This window comes from Anneissia japonica, unplaced genomic scaffold, assembly GCF_011630105.1.
Source record: "Anneissia japonica isolate Jap-2015-1 unplaced genomic scaffold, ASM1163010v1 scaffold573_len2283161_cov171, whole genome shotgun sequence".
Lineage (NCBI taxonomy): Eukaryota > Metazoa > Echinodermata > Crinoidea > Comatulida > Comatulidae > Anneissia > Anneissia japonica.
In genome coordinates, this window is record NW_022719802.1 from 1,115,966 (window position 1) to 1,139,293 (window position 23,328).

A 23,328-nucleotide genomic window follows, 5' to 3' on the forward strand; every position below is an offset into this window, starting at 1 on the left:
CAAGCGCTATCGGTTAGCAAGTTGAGGGCGTTTCTATCATCAACCAATCACACGTATGCGTTTACAATTTCCAGTTTCTTATTGGCCAGTGATTCGATCATCATATTGTTGGTATCCGGATCGAGATTTTCTCGCATGGACGCACGGCTGCTAACGGTTAGCAGGATCCAGATCCTGCTAACCGTTAGCTGGCGTGTGAGAACATAGCCAAAATACATTTTGTATTTTAAGAGAGGAGTCTGCAAGTGTGAACAAAAATCGGTGCCCCAACTGCGTCTCGAACCCATGACTTTCTGCTGTCTATGCAGATGCTTACACAACTGGGACATTGAGGCTTGTTGGGAATCCAAATCCGATTAAATCATCTAAGTATTTACACTTCTGCACATGCACAGTTGGACAGCACTAGTCCTTGATGCGCGGGAAATGGCAGAGATCAACACGAATATGCACTCTTCTTATAAGCATTTGAATGACAAAGACAGGATACAGTATCTGAAGTTTTTTTTTATAAATAAGACCTACCTTTGAGTATGCATCAAATATATGGGACACTTTAACAGCTAAATATTCTAATAAGAATTTTAAAAAATGTTACACACACGACAAAATTCTGAATGTTTCACTGCTACAGTATTTATTTCCAAGTTTTTAGCACAATAGAGTCGGTACCCTGTTTTGAAATTTAATAGATACAATAGATAAAAACAAGTTCCTGAATTTAGTTTTTACAGTACTTAGCTTTTTAGGTATAAATATTAAACAAAATATAAGTTACCCAAACGAAAGTTCAAAAATAGATAAAAGCTATATTATTTTAACTCAGAAAAACCCTGTTGTTGAAAATTTACCCTGAAAAAAGAAAACAGTTTTTTGCACAATAGCAACTATGACCCTGGTTTTCAACCTTTTCCAGACTTGGGGCTATTTCTAAAGCTACGTTCACATCAAGCCAAGATTCCGGTCCGGAGTCCAGAGAAAAAAATCGTTAAAAATGGGTTAAGTGGTAAAGAATAGGACCGTTCACATCAAATTCGTACGATTTCCAATCCGGACCGATAAATATGAGAGCCATTTGTATCCTGAAATCATACGTTTTTTTTTCTTGGACCATTCAGCAACAAGCTTGGTTGGTTCGAACATTTTAATCATTAAAAAAAAAAAATTCTGATATCATGCGGTCCAATCTTCTGAAAACTCGGGGTCGTCCTTCTGGACCGTGTTTTCTGAGAGTTGAGAACCAGGACACTGTGATTATGTAGAGGCAATGTGATTGGTGCAGCAAATGGTTGAGGTCGGGATTTTGAGTTTCTTGTGCATTTCGCTTCTGTCTTTGAGCAAGGTACTTTATCTAGGCCTACATTGTTTTTCTCCACACAGGAGTATAAGTGGATAGGTTACGTCAAGGATCCAAAACTATGAGCCCATTCTAGCTCCTAGAATTGGGCTACCCAGGAAAATAAGAATGTGTTCCATAAGTTTTAAGGTTATTAACGTAAAGCATATAACAATAATATTAGAACATGCACACTGTCATAACCTCTATGCATTATATCACATTAGTACATTGGATAAAACAGCAATGACATACAGCTGCAATCAGTGCAGTGGTGTTTGAGGGGCATAGTTTATTGCAATAGCACACAATGTGGCTAAGAAAAACCAAACCCAGTCACTACTCGCAAATTGTGTTCCTGAGATAATGGCTGATGAACGCTATGTTACGGAGTCACTACGTCAAATCACTTTAATAGGCCTTGATAGTCAAGACAGTGTAACAATAAGTACTATTTAGCCACATTCTATGTAGGCCTACAGCATGGACTTCGAAAGTAGGTCTATAAAAAAAAACGGAGTAGGCCGAATATTAAATCTGGCACGTGTACATCATTAGATATCAAATTAATGGCAGCGCATATATATTCATAATACAGCTGCAGACATTGAAAGTAGGCACTTCAATGATAGATGTGAGTGGTCACTTGATAAACAAGTCTACAATTATGCCTCATAGAAAGGTTGGGAAATGCAGACATAGACATCTTTGCATCACCATTAAATGCAAAATGTCAACGATATGTTGCATGGCAAAGAAACCCACAAGCGGAATTTATAAATGCATTTTCAATAAAATGGTCTGATTAAAATGCATAGTATGTTTTTCCACCTTTCAGTTTAATCGCCAGGGTATTGCAGAAAATCAGGACAGAAGGGGCTTATGTGGTAATGATTTTCCCATTTTGGCCAACTCAGCCATGGTTCACCATGTTTATGGGGTAGTATCACAAGCCCCTGTGATACTACCCCAAATAGAATCACTATTGACACTGGAACACAGCAGAGGTACACTGCATCCTTTGAGGAAGAAAATTGTCCTGGTAGCCGAGAGATTATCGGGGAAATGTCCCAGAAGAGATTATCAGACAGAGCAACGACCTTGTTACTCAACTCATGGAAATCAGAAACTCATAAGCAATATTCGACCTATATTTAAAAAAATGGAGTTTTGTATACAACAGGCAGATCATTTTTCACCATCTATAGAGACTGTTATAGAATTCATGAATATGGACTTCATTTGGACCAAGGTTTGGGGTATACTGTAGTTCCATTAACACAGCCAAAAGTGCCCTGTCACAATTTATTGTGTGGAAGGGCAAGCATACAATAGGATCCCATCCTTGGGTAATACGGTTTAAATTGAAGGGCATATATAACAGGAAACCACCAGCCCCTCGATATACACACACCTGGAATGTCTCTATTCTACTGAAATATATTCGGTCACTTAATCCAAATGGAAGTTTACAACTGAAGTCATTGACATTAAAGGTTGTAGCTCTAATGGCTATATTAACTGCTGTTGTTTAACGTTGCATAATATGACTTAAACATCGTCTCTGTTCCTTTTTATTGTAGGTAGAGCTGACCTAAAGCAGAGTCGACCCGGTTACATACGGCCAACAATAATTCTGAAAGAGTATTCGGTAGATAAAGGATTGTGTATTTACTGTATGCAGCGTTGCAAGAATATTTGCAACGTACACAGCCATTAAGGCAGGATGAATCTTAGATTGTTCATCATAAAGCCTCATAGAAACGTAAAATGCATCTACGATAAGTAGATGGGTGAAAACAATAATGGCCCAAGCAGGTATAGATATTTCAGTTTATAAGCCTCACAGTGTAAGATCTGCTGCGACATCGCATGCCTTAAAAGCAGGGGTATTCATTCGACAGATTATTGACATTGTTGAATGGAGCAATGAGACCACGTTTGCAAAATTTTATAATAGAGAAGTGGAGGAAAAAATCTATCGTTAGCAGAGGGAATTTTGGATAAGTATTAAATAGGTAAAGTACAGAAGTGTGAGACATTTACATGGGATATGATCGCGCATGCGTAACCAGACTTTAACTAATTATGACTCAGTTCCAGAAAAAAACAAAATAACAAATACTGTATGCCAACTACAGTAGAACCCCCAATAAGGGCGGGAAGGAAAGGCATGTAATTCCTATATCAAGCACCGGAGGACAGTGTAGAATCACAACCAAGCTTCAACTTATCGGTAAGTGTCGTTTAATTGACTAATTATTTCCCCCATTTTTGATGTTAAAACAACGTTTTCTTTTTTTTTTATGAATTGGTGATGGCCTAAGAAATGTCTGTAATCATACTTTGAAGGCTGATTTCTCAAATACTGTTCTTTAAACAGCTATATGTTTTAAACTCCTGTATTAACTTCATAACAAAACATCAGATTTAATTGATTCTTTTAACATTTTATAACTTAAATTTTTTTTCTTTCGAGGAGTTACTGGTTTGAGCTTGTCGTTGCCACATATAAAAAGTGCATTCGTCCAGTTTGCCAGGTTAACGAGTCATATTCATCCATCTGCGTTTTTGTTTCAGATCCTTTATGGCGACATGTGCAGCATTTCTTCCCGGTGCTCCCATTACACCTCCACCTAAAGCAGATACAAAATGAATCAATTTTAAGCATTGGAAAAACCTTAAAAAATAAATTGTTCAACTAGTCAATTAATCGGAAAATACACCAGGAGACAATCCCCTACTATTTTCCAAAGAGTGTAATGGTATACAAATAATGAATGTTTATGAGTGCAATGGGATGAAAATTCATATTTTCATGAGTTGAATGGAACAGTCAATCTTTCAACGAATGAAAACATTCTTTCTATTGTACGAATACAAAACATTCATTATTTGTTTTATAACACACGTGATTGGTTCAGCCTGGGCATAGCTAGCCTAGCCTGGCCTAGGCCCTAGGCATCCTTCGTGCAAAACCTTGGGCGAGGCTAGAAATCCGTCAGCACATTTTGAACATAAGAGCTGGTTTTTGAGGTATCATCCACGCAATTAAAATACTTTACAGCTGTTTACAGTAAACAAAATCTCTGATATATTACACACCGCTAAGACAAGTTCAGCAAGAAGTAGGCCTGAGAAAGTTAATAGGTGGCGTGACATCATTTCATGGATTCAACCTTCTGGAAAATGCACAATGGAACAAAATTTCAACAATCATCAATGAAATGGGGAAAATAACTAATGTCACGTGGTATGAAATCAACCAATCAAATGACTGGGATCTATTTAGGTGTGTTATAATAATGGATGTCGACTTTAGTGCATAGTTCTGTATAAGCTTTCAACTAAGTTCAATAGAAGTTGAATAAAAGAAACAAATAAGATGAAGAAGAGACAAAGAAAAAAAGCACAACAAACACCATCAACAAAAAAGAAAAACTTTTTTTTTTAACATGCACATGAGCTATTTTGCACACAGGACCAAGAGCTTAACATTTTATAACATGTATATTAGCCCTCCAGCTGAAACACAATGGAACATATACAGTAGTACACTATAGAAAGTTGTAATTCAATCCTGTGCCTGAACACGGAACAATGTGCAGGCAGTGTATGGGCGATTCCATTATTTTCTTTTATCCCTGAAGGGAAAAATTGAATTTCAGGGAACTTGACCTTTGATATTTTCTTCCCGAAAGTTAATCATCTCTTAATATTTAGATTATTATGTACCATTCCAGTAAATTTTATGATGATCCATTCCCTAGTTTCTGCGTAATTTGCTGACAATTGGATGAATACATAACTTCCTTGGAAGAGGTAATTATTATTCAAGACTATCTTACCTGGATGTGCACCACTACCACAGAGGTAGAGACCTCTCAGAGGCGACCTGTAACCGGTCATTGAAGACACAGGCCTGGCAAAGTACAACTGGTCCAAAGACATCGCACCATGGAAGATATTCTAGAGGGCGACAATTCAAAATAAAGTTGTCAGTTTTGATATCTAATTTTAGAATGACTTTATAAATCATTTTATTAAAGTGGGCAATATAATACCATCACTCTTAAATTTGCTGTCAAACAACTTGAAGTTTTGTAGTTAAAAGTCTGTAAATCTTTGGAAACCATTTATATTACATTTCTGTTTTATTGAAAGTTGACCAATTATATTACCAGTTTTAACTAACTAACCAAGAATTCTTTATATAAAATGCAATACTCTGTGTGCGTACTACTGTATCCTCTAACATGAAACATCTTAATAGGCTTTGGCTGTCCAAAGTGTGGCGCCAGTGGGGGAGAAGGGAAGGTGGAGTGGACAAGCCCCCCACCCTTCCGGATCACTCCCAAGAGAAGTCGAGTGACGCTCGACCATGTTTACTTAGCCTCTTGTTGGGCAGTCAGCCCCTTGCCCCCATCTGGGACATCAGACCCCTGGTTGGGCAAATCCTGGGGCCATCCTTGATTTAACAAAAGACATACTGTATATTTTTTGTTTCCACAAACAATAAACAAATATTTTCTGTGGTATAACAGCAAACATAGTAACATTTATAGTATTACACTAGTGCATTTACCCCTCCTGTTAGTCCAAATATCCGTTCTAGTTCAGGTGGGGGAAGCATGTCTACACCAATCACACTGTCTTTAAAGCCTGGGGCATAATCCTCAATGTTGTTGAACACTGAAATAATAAATGAGTCAACATTACTTATCATTATGATGACACCTGCTGTAAAATAATGTTGTTGCTTGGTGGTGAGATATTTACCTCGCAATTTCACATCATTGACTAACCCTACACACTCCAAGATTGATGCGTTTCCAGCAACTAAATGCAGTTTCACTCTGACAACTTGAGACTTATTTTTGTGATGAATCAAACAGGCACAATGTATCCATAATATGTGGATACTGGCGCTGCACTGTGTCTGCCTTCTATGTATCTACATTCTCTCCAGCACTTAGACAGCCAATTCATAGTAATTCATTTTACTTGTTGGCAATCCTGTTCACCAATGGATTTATTCTCTATGTAAGTACTGTATTCTAATGTAATAGGTTTCATTATGCTGTATCACGTAAAGACTAAAGAAAGTAAATTAGTTAATAAATAAATATATAAAATGAAATAATGAGTGGCTAATCACATTCACTTGGAAGCATAAAATGAAATCATGAGTGGCTAATCACATTCTCTTGGAAGGCATAAATAAGTAAAATTTAGTATATTATTTTATTTTTAAATATTACCAATATCTCTGTACTTTGACATCATCTCCTCATCCCAAGTTCTTCCATCTTTAAAGCTATATGGTGTGTACTGTGTAAACAATGAGATGACATGACTACCCTCAGGTGAAATGGTTGGGTCCAATGCTGATGGTATACACATTTCAATCATTGGTCTAAATTTTATATAAATCAAAAAATAATAATTGGGAGATTAGCCAATCTATCATTAATTAGAAAAAAAAAATTATAGTGACCAATCGAAAAGCGACTAAAAACTATTAAAGTGCTGATTATTTCAATGAAAAAGGACATGGGGAAATAATTGTTTTCAAATAAAGGTACTACTAATCAGTTTTATGAATTAGTCGAGCAGAAGGAAAGAGTGAAGAGGCCACTTTAGAGAGTTGATTATAAATGCATCATTAACTTCATTTTTAGGTGCACTTTTGATGATGGATAGAGATATCAAGGTCATGAACTCACATTAGTGTAAATCACATTTATGACTAGTTAGAGGCTACGGTCACACTAGAGTTTCAAGCCTGGCTTGACTCACCGCGGGTGAGATTTTCATAATGTGACCGCATCTGCACCGACTCGCGCCTGGCGTGACCTCGATCTCAATCTACCTATCTCGATCCCGGCTCAGCACCCATATTGACCCTGGATTGACACTGACGTGACCGAGATTGACATTTCCTCGTCGGTTATCCACCAATCACAGTCGATCACGCCGTTGCATTTAGAAGTTCTTGAATAAAAACCCACGAGTTCTTCATGTGTGTTCAATCAAGACGCAATCATTACTTTTCATAAAAGTTAATTAATTCAAATTTTAATTAACAATAATGCGATTGATTTGGAGCGACCAGGAAACTGCTGACCTGGTAGATTTGTGGGGCCAACCCGAGCTGAGAGACCGGATAGAAAATAAAAAAACAAACAACAAAACGGGAATTTTGCTGACAGATTAGCCAGTCTCGGACATGAGAAGAGAATGAAGGCCCAAATTCAAACAAAAGTGAAGGCATTGCGAGCCCAATACAAGCTGATAAAAGATCAGTTGAAGAAGAGTGGTTCGGGCACGTCTGGTGTAAAATCTTTGATTGCGATCCACCCAAATCACACGCACGTATATCGAATCCCGTGAAACAGAGTTGGCCAAACTCTCTCTCTACGGCTCTGCTGTTTCGACTTTCATAATTTGGAGGTCAATCCAACTAGTGTGACCGACCCAGAATTTCGAGCCTGGCTTGAAATCTCACCCGCGGTGAGTCAAACCAGGCTTGAGACGCTAGTGTGACCGTAGCCACAGAAGGACAAAATGAACTCTGTGATGTACGGTTTGGGAGTAGATTGAAAATACAATAGAATCCTTATTAAGGGAGCACTTTCAGGAACAAAAAGGAGGTTAAAAGATATACTTTCCCTTGTTTTGTAGCCGAAAAAGTGTCCCCTTAATAGGAGGGGGTTCTACTGTATACCCAGCATCATCATTTGTAAATTCAGATTTAACATTTTGATGCTGCATTTTAAGATTTATATTTTTTTTTTTTAAATTGCAAACATAGGTACCAAATATATGCACACTGAACTGCATGAAAGTTATTCAACAAATGTAACAAAATTTAAACTTGAAGAAACACATACTTTTCGTGGAGCTGACCCTCCATTGCTACCTTGTACGCATCTTCTATCATGTGACATGACTCTGAGTTTAGGTGGATGGTGCATCCGTGATGTGGGCCGGGTATGTTCTTAGGTGTTGGCCTTGCAAGAAAATCAGGCACACGATCAACGGCCACTGAATGTTAGAGATGCAGTAATACGGAAATATTAAATGTAACTATAAACGATAATAACAAGCTTTAGTATAGTAGGAGCAGTATAGTATAGTGCCGTGTGGGGTTGTATGTTGTCTCACAAGAGTGGATAAAAGTCAAATTATATTTAGTAGATTTTATGCAGGTTCTTGTTATCCTTTATTCAAATCACCATCAATCGTGTACGGTACATAATTAATAAGTATATGTTAAATCACTTCTACATATTTTCAGTCTGTCTTATTGATCTACAGTAATACTTTTCTGTAAAATTCTCTTAAAAGAGAATTTTGTTCTAATTCTTCTCTGTTCTAAGCACTTTTCTTAATCACTCACTCTAAGTAATTTCATCCTCTTTACATGTGGGACCAAATAGGAGGAGCTACTGTATTTCATTTCCAAGAAGATGGTCAAAGACAAATTGACTCATCAACTACCTATTTGAGACCTTAAGTTAGTTAGTAGTTGACCAAAAGGTAGGGCTGTAATATACCTGTTGGTATCAATGTGGCTTTCCATGGAATTTATACATGACAATAACATGATTTTTTACATAGTAATATATGTAGCGTGTAATAACACTATATTATTGTATCGCTACTTAAATCAAAGCTTACTCACCATTGATCTTTGTCACTGGTGAAGTATAGTCGATTTTTGCAACTTCTTCAGTAAATTCAGCCGGGAGGGAATTTTCAGGGACAAGTTGTTGGTATGTTACATGAGGCGTAGCATTCGAGAGAACAATTTTACCGTCAATCTCTGTGCCATCCTCAAGGACAACACCGCAGGCTTTGTTGTTAGCATCTAGTATCACTGAGGATACAGGCTATGAAAAGAAATTTGAGGATCAAAAAATCTTGAAGTTAAAAAATCAGAATATTATATTAATTTTAAAATAATAAAAATGAGGACAATTTAAAGATTAAGCGCACCGGTTGAGGCTCGGACTCTCAACCTTACGGTCAGGTTTGGAGCCCGCCCTCGCTATGCAAGTAGCTTGTATCCTTGGGCAAGACACTTTGTTTGCATTTGTCTCTCTCTACACTGGAGTATAAATAGCTGCGGTACCATATGCTGAGAAAGTAAACAGACTCACAGAGGTGATCCCCTCAAAGCATTGCACAGTCTGGAACTAACACTTAAGGAGGAGGAATGGGCACTCAGGACCTCTACAGTTTGACCTACCTTTACCCATACAACATTAAACCAAAAAATGTTAAATTTATATGATAGATATGAAATTGTGTAGCATTGTAGGAACAACCTCCAGTATACTAAGTATTTGGCCACTGTACGTAAAGAGTTTTCTGAGCCATTTTTTAGATTGCTTTGTTACGTACTGTACATCACTACATGAAAAAATGTGCTCACAAATCTGCATGTAACAATTGAGAGCATGTGTCATTGTTATTTCATTTTGTATTTTATTCTACAGTATATGAATGGATGCTAATTAAAATAAAGTAAATAAAGTGAAGTAAAGGAATATTAGATATTAATACAGCGATGTTTTTGTAGTACACTTTATGAAAGCTACATCAATAAGTAAAATGTGTGATATACAATATACTAATAGATGAACCAATATGATATCAAATAGCAATGGAAAATCATTAGGAGACATACATTAATACATTAAGAGAAAAGTGAATCAAATGTTTTAATGAGTGTTAGTAGATGTTGTCATAAATTAGTACTGTTTACTCTACCTTCTCTGTTAAAATGGTAGCACCATGTTCTTTAGCCGATTTAGCAATGCACTCAGAAAGAGCACCATTACCCCCTTCAACATACCCCCATGCACCTATGTTACCCTCTAATTCACCCATAACATGATGAAGTAAGACATACCTACAAGAAAAATTATCATATAGACAAAAAAAATAAATATGAGGTGTCAGTTTGATGCTGTACATAATTTTAAGGGGTCCAAGGTGGAAGATACCTCCTAGAGATCTGGTTTAATGAGCCTAAACATACTGTCGTAGAATCTAGGAAAAACTTTAAAACAATGATTAATACATTAAGTAGGCATTTAAAAAGTTGAAATAATTAACTTCCAAAGCCCAATAAGTTGTACAAGTCAGAATTTTACTCATTAAACTCATTAAATTTAGGACATTTCCATCAATCAATCAATCATCGTTCAATTTATATGGCGCCATTCCAACAATCGTTGCTTGTGGTGCCTTTCCAAAAAAAAGGACCGTATTAAAAAAGGTGCATCATTTTTCCATCTCAACTAGAAACCTTTTTCAACTGTGTCGATCGCATGCATGATTTATTTACATATAGTATCAACCGAGTAAAATTTTCTTCTAATATGTTTTTTTTCTTTACCTCTTTAGTTAATGCAATGTGAACACAGATATAAATGAAGAAATTGTTAGTTAAATTTCTCAAAACAAAACAAAAAATATGAAACTAATTATCATGAATGAGTCATTTGTACATGTCAGCCTTTAAAATTGTTATTACAATGACAGTTGGTTAAAATGATTAAAACTGTAACAATACCAGGTGTTATAAAATGGTCTACAAATGATAGAATGTCAAGCCTGAAAAAGCTTGTGAAAGAGTAAATAAAAGTTCAAGATAAAATTGAATGGGGAATGAGGATGTTCATTGATTAAACATACCCACTGCCTGGTGTACTTGGACTCATCATGGCACCAATCACTGCATCCGTAGCTAATGTGGCTTTCAGTGGTTCAGACTCAAACCACTTTTCAAGGACCTATGGATATAACAAAAAGTTTCCATACATCTATAAATTTATTTTATAATATTCAATTTTGTTAATAGAGGGTTTACCCTTTCAGCTAGGCTCATATTACTGGGCCCTCTACAACATCAAAATTGAAAAAAATTACAGCAGACAAAAAGGTAAATGATATATGCATCACTGTATAGTATTTCTCCTTTATATTCCTAAATGCCTTTACATCTCATATTAACACTCTGCCTGCCAAAAACGGAGATCTCCGTGTTTGGTAATGCAACACTTGACTGCCAAATGCAGAGATCTCTATGTTTCAGGTTTTTTTACGAAATACGATAGATATGGGGTAATTACCGACATGTACAGTACTAACAATTTGAACACTACATTCAGTCTGAACCGTAAGTATTTACTATTTGTTTGTTTACATTAGCGTAGATCGGTATTGATTTACTTTCTAGAAATCGTGATTATCTCAGCTTTGTTGTGCGAATTTGCGTAAATCTCCCAAAGTGAGTCATTTTCATTTTACTGTTATGGGTCTCAGACTGTAATTAGAATAAAGTGTTTGGTACCATTGTAAAGCTAAAATGTTTGTAGTTCTTGTAGCATTCACTACATGTCAATCTGATCACATACAAACTCTCAACAAGCTTCGGAAAAGTGTTAAAATTTGCTAAAAAGTCTGGCGGTGACTGATAATATTTTAAAATCCCCTGGCGGTCAGAGTGTTAACCAATCGAATATACAAACAAAATAAGTTTAAAACTGTTTAAAAAAGACATTTCTATGATGAAATGTATAAAAGAACTACTAACTGTTAGTTATCAACTTCCAATATAAAAGAATAAAATAAATAACGTTTTACAGTTTTCCTGAATTTGTATTTAAAAATTCCTTAGTCAACACTTTATATAACATAATGTCTCATTAGCTATGAGGTAGTAGAGCCTCCATGTTGTAAAATGGAGGGTAGACACAAGAGTAATAGAAACTAACAGAGAATAATCTCACCTTGATAGCTGGTGCTGTAAGCAACTCATAGAAAGCTGGAAGATCAGATCCAATCCCTTGTCCTTCATAAAAACAACACAATATAAAATCAATTTTTGTGTTAGGTTCACTAAAATACTGAGCAAAAGAGTCTGAAATCATCTTAGCACTGGATTAATTTTGACCAAGATGAATACTAACAATTTTTTGGTTAAACCATACCAATGAACTTAAAGACTACCAAATTTTACCAACTTGAATTAAGACTATCAAATTTTATTTGACAAAAACATGTGACATGCCTAAATATGGTCATGATGAAATCACATTATGACCATAATAATATACAGTATAGGCACATCATGACTAAGGTAAGAGTTTTTTGTCAAAGAAAAATTTGATAATCTAAAATAGGGTTTAAGAGTGTACTGTAGGTGCTTACTGAGCTCTGTGGCTTAACGACAGACAGTAGGAATTTGCGCATACACATAACCTAATGAAGTACAGCATGTGAGAATAATTAAAAGAGTTGTGCCGTTCATAATAAACTTTTCTCAGACGAGACACGCAGCCTGGGCAACTCATCTTCTTCCGTTAAGTTGCCACCTTCATCTTGTTGAAGACTGCAACTGTCTGGTAGTGATTGGATAGTACACCGGTGCAGACAATCCCCTACTTATTTGCAAAGAGTGTACTGCATTCTTAAACATGCACTTGTCCATATTGCAGATGGACCATCGGCTTACACGTCTCAACCGAAAGACGGTGAGCTACTTTAATATCCATATTTTTATTATTATATAATCTTTGCACATGTTATTGTTTGTTTCTATTGGGAATTGATTGATGAATAAACAATTTGATTTGATTTGATATTGAAACCTATTCAGCCCTCCAGCTGAAACACAAGAAGAGCAGCAATATGCTAGCCCTCCAGCTGAAACACAAGAGCAGCGATGTGAACTGAACCGGGGACAAAACAATCTCCACGGATAAGCACACAAACAGTGCTACCACCAATTTAGCCAACTGAGCAATGCTGCTCTCATAACTCAGTTAAGCTTGTAGATAGTGTGCCTTCCTTGACCAAAGAGAATGTTAAGCCATGCACTCACAGCTTCATACGAACGTTGTATGACCATCGCACAACCAATCCTAATTCACTCCTTGTGAGATCTCCACGACGCAACGCCGTCTACTCATTGCTGGCGGTAGTCTGAACGGATAGTTATTAAAAGCGATCCGTTGCGCTAGTGTCATTGCGTTCCTCATAGAATCGCGTCAGCCAACGGCTATCCGGCGCAGTGAGTGCTCAGCTTAAGGCAGTCATTTTGTTTTAGTTGAAGTGAAGTTGATTGGCCGAGCGGTTAAGTCAGGGGCACCACAACCTTCACCTCTAATATCGGCGCTGGTTCAAACGGCTCACTCGCCAATGGTTCCAGTGGTGGAACAAGTCTCCTCGGATAAGGACTTTAAACCGTAGGCCCAGTGTACGCATTTGGCTCGAGTGCACTTTAAAGAACCCAGTACATCCTTTGAGAAGAGTAGGGGGTTACCCCGGTGTACTGGTCTATTAAGTCCCCTGTTGTTAAATGGATATGCCACGTAGGACAGTGATTAAGTTCACTTATTGGCATATCCTTGGCGCTCGTGCCTAAAGGAATGAAATGAAAAAACAAAAAAAACCCCAATGCGTACACAACTTAAATAATTTTTATGTCAACAGTTCAATACCTTACAGTAGGACAGCAGTGTGAACAGCTTAGCTCATTCAGTCAGCTAAACTAGTGGTAGCCATATGCTCTGAACTGTGGAGATATCTATGTCCCCGGTTCAACTCCCAAAGCTGCTCTCCTTGTGTTTCAGCTGGAGAGCTGAAATGCAAGTTATGGTAGCACACCGTTTTTCGGATGAGACGTTTAAGCCGCTGGTTCGTGCGCATTATGGCAGGTGTGCACATTAAAGAACGCACACTCTTTGGAAAAGAGTGTGGGATTATTGTCTCCCGTCCACCAGAAGGACCCCACTGAAAATAAGTTTTCTTCAGACTTTCGTGTGTTATCCTTGGGTGTTTACACCAAAAAAAATCATCCATCCAATCACCCAATATGGCAACACATATTTGTTGGAAATAAGTAATAATTACCTGTGCTGAATAAGGCCTTAAGCGAAGGCATTGTCTCTATTTTCTGTGATAGTGAACCGGTCAAGCTTGAAAGATTGACAGGAGCATTGTCCAGCAGTGGTCCAAGTGCTTTAGCCATGTTGAAAAGCTGATGCTCATAAATGGAAAAATTCTATAAGACAAAATAATAATCATTAGGTTATTCCATGCCAATAAGCCAATTCGTCTGCAGGGGGGTATCTAAGAGTCTTGAAGTGGGGAGCTGATGAGGGTTGGTGACGTGAAGGTGAAGTGGGGGGGGGGCTCAATGATCAGCTGAGGGAGACTAACTTGCAAAATAAGGTGATTTTAGGGGATTTTTTAACTTCTTGACAGTGATTTTTTGGGGAGCGACTGGGGCGCAAGTAATTTTTTGAGAAGTGTCCTTCCCCGCGCAACCCTTAGATACGCCACAGCAATTCGTAGATAGAAATACGTATGATCGTATCAAGTTCAATTAACATAAACACCATACACACAACATACAGTAGGTTTAAGTCAATTGACCTCGATTGACCTTTGATACAATTATGTGCAGTTCTAACTATGGATTAGCTACTTCAATGAACAATTACGCAATAATTGGATCTCATGAGTAACGGCTAGAAATACAAACAAAACATTTGCTCTCCACCTCTAATTCTTGAGATTTACAAAATAAAAATCATCACAAATTAAAACTCATATCTCGTAAAGTATAACAACACCTACAGAGCTGGTTCAAGTATAGACCCCATGATTGTGTTTGTAGACTTTTTCACAGACCAATATTGCATGGCCGAGCCAAGCCTTATTCAGAGTTGACTAACAAATCTTGGTTAAAGTCAGGCTCCGGAGGAAAAAAAAATTTTGATATGTTGTAGAACTGATTTTTCTAAGACAGAAAAAAGTTGTTTGACGAAAAACTGGGGAACGGTGAATGAGATACAGATTTTTGAATATTTAAAAACTGGGGGAATAAGGTGTAAAAATGAGCAGTTACGCCCCTTTTTCCCCCAGTTTTTAAATATTCAAAAATCTGTATCTCATTCACCGTTCCCCAGTTTTTCGTCAAACAACTTTTTTCTGTCTTAGAAAAATCAGTTCTACAACATATCAACAATTTTTTTTCCTCCGGAGCCTGACTTTAAGGCAACCATAGGATATGTGGAGATTTGAAGAAAGAAATGTTTGAATTGCAATATCAGGGAGTTCATCCCTCTCCCCATCGGACAGTCCTTGACCCCAACATGATAACAAGGTTGTCGGGCCAAAAGTAATAATGTTATTTTGATAGCCAATCAATAATATCGTGGTATAAAAGAAAAAAATTAGGTCATACTATTCCAACAACTCTCCCTGTTAGCCCTACCAGGGATTTTTATTCCAGGACCCTGACCGATGCTCTAGCTGGCCCCTTGGTTCAGACCTCCTTCAGGATATGCCCGAGCCCCTGCCGGCAAACTACTGGAGCCACCACTCATCACTTTCATCAATTTATGTACGTTACTACACAAAACTACTCAAATAACAAATTTAAGGTAATGTACTTTCTCAAACCTTAGCATCTTTCTCCGAAAATTGTGCAATTTGTTTGTAGTTCTCTTCCTCATACGAGCTCAAAAGTAATGACCTTGGATGACCTCCGATCACAGGCTCTTCTAGGATAGGTGTAAATGCATTATATACCCGATAGTGAATTTTCAATCCATGTCTCTGACGGTGGAAACCAACAGTTTAATATCATTTGATGACCTACAGTATACTAGTATCTGATTTAAAATTATATAATATACCCACAATACACATGTTGCTAGAAATTATTAGATATCAAAATAAAAATATCAATATGTTATTAACAAAAAAGTTGTTATAATATATAAGACTTTTGGTAGAACTTTAAGAAAATAGATATCAAAATTTAGATATCAACATTGTTTTTTAATAATTTAAAACGTATAATTTGATTTTCAAAAATTTAAATTTAATATAATGCACAGTAATTAAAATATGATATAAATATTTTTAAAAAAATTAATTACATAGTAATTAATGAATGGTTAACATATTGGAATGGCATATATACTCAAGAGAACTGGTTTATGGGTTATGGTGTATCAATACATACTGGTAGCTGTATTTTGTATATATAATATTTTTGAAAAATTAAAATGTTTTGTCCAACTGCTTTCTCCAGTTGTCCTCAAAATAAACAATTTCATTTTGAGTTTGACACTAACCTTCAATTCCAAGTCTTCATATATATCTGGTCTCAGTAGACTAAGCACGTATGAGCATCGTGAAAATTTAAATCCTTTTAAATAAATAAAACCAAACCAGTTTTTAGATACCTAATCTATTTTTATTGACTCTACAGTACATTTTTGCACTCCTGCTGGGTCAAACAGCAAATTTGTTGATACTGTATATTTTTTGTTGAATTTATTTACTCTTTTCATGAGGACTCAAAATATCAACATTGTTGTAAAAGTCTATAGCCTGGAAAGCTAACCATTTAGCACCTGGGTGAGAACGCCCGATCGGTTAGCGCTAACCGTTAGCGGTATCCGGATACCGCAAATGGTTAGCAAGCGCTATCGGTTAGCAAGTGAGTGCGTTTCTATCATCAAACAATCACACGTACGTGTTTACAATTTCCAGTTTCTTATTGCCCAATGATTCAATCATCATATTCTTGGTATCCGGATCGGGATTTTCTCGTATGGACGCAAGGCAGCTAACGCTAACCGTTAGCTGACGTGTGAGAACATGGCCTATATATCACTAGTTATTAGGCTTAAGACAAGACTTTTTATTCCTTGTTCCGCGAAACTTATTTTCTTAAAGATCGTCATATATGTAGGAAGGGGAAAAAGAGTATAAAAATATAATTTTGTTTTCTTAATTAGCAAATGGTTTTGCCAAAACCTTCTAGATGGAGGAGAAAATAAAAAAAAGAATGTTATTGTTGAATGTATTAAAACTGTATAGTGTGGGATGGTCAAATGCCTTAAATTTATATAATTGGGAAGAAATATACTGTACATCTATTTTTGGAGGTTTTAAGGCAGCGGTGGACGTAATAAAAATAAAGAAACATTTTTTTCTAAAATTTCCATTTTTCCGTGACGGAGGGTGCGCTAAATGGCCAATAATAAAATAGTATTTTTATTCAAAACATCATTATTGGCGGGCGGCAGGTTTGCTAAACAAGGTATAAAAAAAAGTCTCGCTTTGAGCTTTAATGAGAAAAGAAATACTAAGATATGGAACCAGAACTTAATATCAACAGAACTACAGTAAAGCATTAGGACTAAGTGAGTATGATGAGTATGAACCAATTGCACACCCAACCCCACCCCTTGAAAAGGCCTACAATGCAATGATGCACAGTCTAGACTCTATAATTCGTCCAGATTGGCTGTAAACCTATCTTGTATAAGACTCACAGATTCAGAAAGCATTCAGAGACTTTTTAATGTATATATCATGACGGCAGCAGATACCAGCATTTTGTGTCATTAAGCAATTTACGCAAGAGGAATGGGACAACGGAATGTGGGCAATTCGGGTTAAGCACCCAAGCGTTTTCTGTTGTCTTCACATTCGGATGAGCACAGAACCACTATCCACCTGTCTTTCAGTCCTGTTTTGTAATGTGGCCAGTGTGTGAAAAATGGACATTTAAGTTCCCTCCAACCCTCTCCCGCTCCCCCACTACCACCTTTTTATTCTTGCTGAGGTCCCACAAAACAACAATTTTTGTCCCACAAACACATACGTTTGTGGGACAACGCGTGTCCTTGTTAGTGCGTATTCCCTTGTTCTGATTGGTCAGCTGTGAAATTTGATTGACATTCCGGAATTTGTCCAATATGTCGAGGGGCATTAGAATATTGATGATTTCCATTGTAATTGTATTAGAAATATATTCTCAATTTTAGCTTTTTATTGGAATTTTTAAATTCATATGCACTTTGGTGACATCCAATCCTAATATTATATGGAGGTATACTAATATTAAATTGAGTATAAACATTCTTCTTAGTAATGATCAGTGCTCGGCCTTTATATATTATAAGCCTCTGTATTTAGGTGAGTTGAATGGCCGAGCGGTTAAGGCAGGGGGCGCCGCAACTTACAGCAATAATTTATCGGCGTTGTTGCTCGGCCTTTATATATTATAAGCCTCTGTATTTAGGTGAGTTGAATGGCCGAGCGGTTAAGGCAGGGGGGGCGCCGCAACCTACAGCCATAATTTATCGGCGCTGTTGCTCGGCCTTTATATATTATAAGCCTCTGTATTTAGGTGAGTTGAATGGCCGAGCGGTTAAGGCAGGGGGCGCCGCAACCTACAGCCATAATTTATCGGCGCTGTTGCTCGGCCTTTATATATTATAAGCCTCTGTATTTAGGTGAGTTAAATGGCCGAGCGGTTAAGGCAGGGGGCGCCGCAACCTACAGCCATAATTTAACGGCGTTGTTTGAACGGAACGCTCGCCTATGGTTCTGAAGTTGGAACAAATCTTCTCGGATAAGGACTACAAACTGTAGGCGCAGAGTACACAACTGGCTCATGTGCACTTTAAAGGACCGAGTACATCTTTACAAGATGAAGGGTTTAAACCGGTGTAATGGCCCATACAGCCCCTGTTGTCTTGTGATGGAATTGCCACTTTGAAGGGTGATTAGGTTCAATGTTTGCCATATCCTTGGCCCTAGTGCCTCAAGCTGAATAAATAAAAAAAATTAAAAATATATAGATACGTGCTTTAGACTATTATCAATGCAACCAAATATATTACCGGGAATTAGCTCCTCCGTGACGGCAGCTCCACCAATTACATGTCTTCGCTCAAGTACTACAGTATTTAAGCCAGCCTTTTGCAAATATGCTGCCTGTCAAGAAAAAATAATATTTGGAATCACTAAAATATCATCATGTCATACAGGAAATGTGGTACCATGGATAAAAAAGTTTCTTTTCTCTGACAGTTAAGACATTCTATGTCAAGTATCGTCAATGATGAGGAGTAAAGAAAGTCCGTTTTATTACTCATGTCATAGAAAAATATGGTATAAATTGTCAGGGATAATTTTTTTCCCAACAAATTTTTTTCCAAGAAAGTTATTAGTATTCCGTTGAAACTAAACTGCCCAACATTGGAAAATGAGAGAGCCCACTGAATCCATATATATACAATATATATATATACTGTATTGAAGCTGGCCAATTTAACAATGATTGAAAAATTAAAATTAAAAAATTAAAAAATAAAAAAACTTGTAAAAATATTTTATATTTAGGGTTAAGTTTCTGAACTGGTATTAAACTTTTATTGTATTAAAAAATAAAATTATGCTAATTTTACAAAACCTAAAATTACTATACTGTCAAGTAAATGCATTTCGTGGAATCGGAAAAGAACAAAAGCACCATTTAATTGCCATCACATGATTTCGCCTACTACAATAATAATTTATTTTCTAAAGTGGTTGGTGTCAGTGTTGATGATAGCGGGGGAGGTGGGGGAGGGGTATTTTCCTCCTTGTCGGACAGGTCTGGACACCCTGCAGTCCGACACCATGACGAGGTCCTCAGATCAAAAAATTTAAAAAAAATAATAATTTGTCTATTCGTTGTTTTGATTGCCAATCCCTAATTGTGGTATAATAAGCAAATTGACCACACTAAGCCATAAAAACTCTCCCTGTGAACACTACAAAATACAAGGGATTTTTTATTTCGGGATCCCGACCAAGGTTCTGGTCAGCCTCTTAGACTTAGTTCGGACCTTTCTGTCGGACACGTCAGATCCCTTGTTGGCAAATTTCTGGAGCCATGACACCACTGGTTGCTATGGACCATCTGTTTACATCCTCTCGCGATCTCATAGCACGACGATCAGGTTGGAAATTCTTTGGATAATTACATAACCTGTGCAGAAAATGGAATATGCCATTAGAGGTCCTTACTACTGTAGAAGATATTGGACCTGAGCTACTTACACGGGGTCCATGGATCGCACTTGATCCCTAAATCCTGACAACACAGCTGCCTCATATAGTAAATTTTTAAAACTGCCAAAAACCCCCCCTGTAGTAGATTCCAGGACTTCACCCCTGAACAAACATGGGGAAGGGTATGGCTCTCCATATATGGTCCCACCCCCAGACTAAAAAAACTAAAACCTTGCATCATCAGCCTTGCCTTCTCTCCTCTTCCCTGTCAAGGAAATACCACTGGCCAGTCTAGTAGTAGTGAATGTAGGTAAGAATGGCCCCGGAAAAAATGGCCCCGCTAAAAATGGCCCCATATGACAAGTAGGTAAAAATGGCCCCAATGAAAAATTCGGTAATAGAAATGATATATTTTTTTTAATCTTCAAATATTTAAATACTGTATAAGCAAGAATTGAATCAAGAAATAAAAAATGACCCTCAATTATAAAATTCAAGAAAAAAAAATTGATAATAAATAAATAAATAAATGCTGTAAAATACCCTGTAGCAAAAAATTTAATTAATAAATCAATATAAAGAATATGCATATTTGAGAACTAAAATAAATTAGTTTTTGTTACAATACTGTAACTTACAAAACAACTTTAAAAATTAGTAACATTGCAGTGTTAAAAAAGATGCTGTTAAATTAGTATTAGAAACTTTTTAGTAGGAATACATATATACAGTACAGTAAAATGTACCATACCGTACTCGCGCGAATAAGCGCCCGGGCGCTTAAAATATTTTTTTGCACTTTTTGTGGGGCGCTTATTCAAACGGGGCGCTTATTCGAACAGGGCTCTTATAAAAACAGAGTGAAAATTGAGGGGGGCGCTTATGGAAATAGATGAAAATCGAGGGGTTCTTATGAGAACTTATTAAATCCAAGAGGCACATTTTGAATGAAAAACGATTAAGTAAGGACATCAGGAAACCGCAAATTACTAATGGTGCTGCGGCGGAAAAAATAATCGTCTAGAGAGCATGGCTTGTCATGACAAGAATGTTGTGAGTACAGTATTACATAACAGCAGAATAGCAGATGAAATTAGTGGTGGTGGTTAGCTTGTTCGCCATCGGTCGATTGAGAATAGCAGGACGGCATGATCATTGCCGGTTTTCTTGAAAACTTAGATGAGAATGTGTTAAAGGTGCAAATTGTCGGAAAAGGAGTAGTAGGACTAGGCTTAAATGAAAGAAGATGAAAGTTGGAAATATACTGTCTGTCCAGGGAGCTCTCATCATTCTGTCAAAGATAAATATCCTCACTTTGATATTGACTAAAAGGAGAATGTGATTCCACTCCACACCTCAAATCATGCCAACATCCACAGTCCCAGGATTTATTGGGTTATTGAGGGGGCGTTTATTCAAATTAGAAGGGGGCGCTTATTCAAACGGGGCGCTTAAGGAAATTTTCTCGTTATGAGGGGCACTTATTCGATAGGGGCGCTTATTCAAACGGGGCGCTTATGCGCGAGTACGGTAGTCAGCGAGTTCGTCAAACAAGGTATAAAAAAAGTATCGCCTTGGGTAGCATCTTTTTAAAGAAAATCATTAATTTCATTTAAAAAAACACAAGTTACTGATTGATTAAATAATTCTATTTTAAATAAGAAATGATTATGCACAGTAAAGGTAACATAGGACAACATAAATTTTTAAAAGATCATTATATTAGTGCTACTGAAACTGTTAATTATTTCAAGGTTTTATCTAAGTGCAAATCCAAGTTTGATTGCTTAATTAAAGAAATGCTTTGGATCAATGAACTGAAACCCACACTTAACAAACAAATTGATTCAGTCAAAGCCAAACTGTTTATATGTTATCTAGTTAATCTGCTAAGAAGGGCGAATTATTGCTTAGCTCCACCATAGAGAAAATAGAACAGCCCAGTGGTTCCACACACAGTAGGCCCTATTGATATGTAAATTAATTACTTACTTCCTGTCACTGCTTTGTATTTTTGTTTTTAGTTTTTTCTTGATCTTGAGAATGGTTCCATGATGGACCCGAAACATCGATTTTTCTTGTCATTAAATTTTGTTTTGAGATTATGTTCTTAATTGATTTAATAAATAAAAGCCACAAATAATAATTTGATTTACTAAATTTCATTATGTAAAAATAATTATGCTTTAACATAGATTAAAAATATGTTACGCCTTACTTATTTTTAATCTATGGTCTTTTTAATTAATTTTCTTTTTCTTATAGGAAATTCCGTATTGCAGAGTAAATTTATCAAAACCCATTAGGTTTACAGTAATATGAAAAAAAATTAGTTTATACAGAAATAGTATCTAAAATGATCTCAATTTCCAAAGTTAAAGCAAAATATCTAATCTAAACACACAATATTAGGCAGGATGTATTTGTTTGGAAAAGAACCCACTCTTTTGTGAAATTAAGAAGTTTATAGGTAAAAATTGTAAATTTAGAAATAAGTTTTATTTTTTCCTTTGAACTGAGATCAATATGTGATTTTTTTTTATTTCTTTAAAAGCATTTGTTTTTTAACAATTACAGCAGATGCCAATAATGTTCTGAGAGATAATCGAAAAACAATGGCCATTGAATAACATTTTTTGATAGTAGAAATAAAAGTTTTAAAAACGTTATTTCACTAACAAAGTAGAGGAATGACATACAGTATACAGTACTTCAACTACCAAAATATGCAATTCATAGGTAACCACAAACTTCACTTTTGTTAAATATCAAACGAATTAACTTTACATGTTATAAACAATGCAAATAAACAGTAGTTAAAGCATGTGGATAAATTGTGTGTTTGAATCACAAGTTCATGTATGGGACAAGGGATAGGCTTACTTTCTCGCAATAATAACTTAGCAATAAATTGTCTGCTTAGAGTTATTCAAAGAAGTATTGCTTTTAGTAAACTGAATAATTAGGAATACATTTATTTAAGCAACTAATTTAGTTGCATACTTGGTTTTTACTCATCACTAACTAAATCCAAGTGCCTACTACTGGCTTAGAATTATATATATAGTTATGTATGGCAATTATGCTAAGAATTAAAATGGCAT

At 36.4% G+C, this 23,328-nt stretch overlaps 1 protein-coding gene across 1 annotated transcript in view; it reads right to left on the minus strand.

The window, feature by feature from the left end:
* Positions 1-611: 611 nt before the first annotated feature.
* LOC117111023 (pyridine nucleotide-disulfide oxidoreductase domain-containing protein 2-like) overlaps positions 612-23,328 on the minus strand; it is a 24,338-nt gene continuing 1,621 nt past the window's right edge. The window contains exons 2-14 of the mRNA XM_033253883.1: positions 19,069-19,162; positions 16,504-16,577; positions 15,824-15,979; positions 14,267-14,417; positions 12,142-12,203; positions 11,045-11,142; positions 10,115-10,256; positions 9,024-9,231; positions 8,230-8,383; positions 6,598-6,752; positions 5,922-6,028; positions 5,185-5,305; positions 612-3,972 (exon numbers count right to left, since the gene is read on the minus strand). Of these exons, the coding sequence (XP_033109774.1) occupies positions 3,878-3,972; positions 5,185-5,305; positions 5,922-6,028; positions 6,598-6,752; positions 8,230-8,383; positions 9,024-9,231; positions 10,115-10,256; positions 11,045-11,142; positions 12,142-12,203; positions 14,267-14,417; positions 15,824-15,979; positions 16,504-16,577; positions 19,069-19,162 (1,617 nt within the window). The 3' untranslated portion in view covers positions 612-3,877. The remainder of the gene's footprint in view (positions 3,973-5,184; positions 5,306-5,921; positions 6,029-6,597; positions 6,753-8,229; positions 8,384-9,023; positions 9,232-10,114; positions 10,257-11,044; positions 11,143-12,141; positions 12,204-14,266; positions 14,418-15,823; positions 15,980-16,503; positions 16,578-19,068; positions 19,163-23,328) is intronic.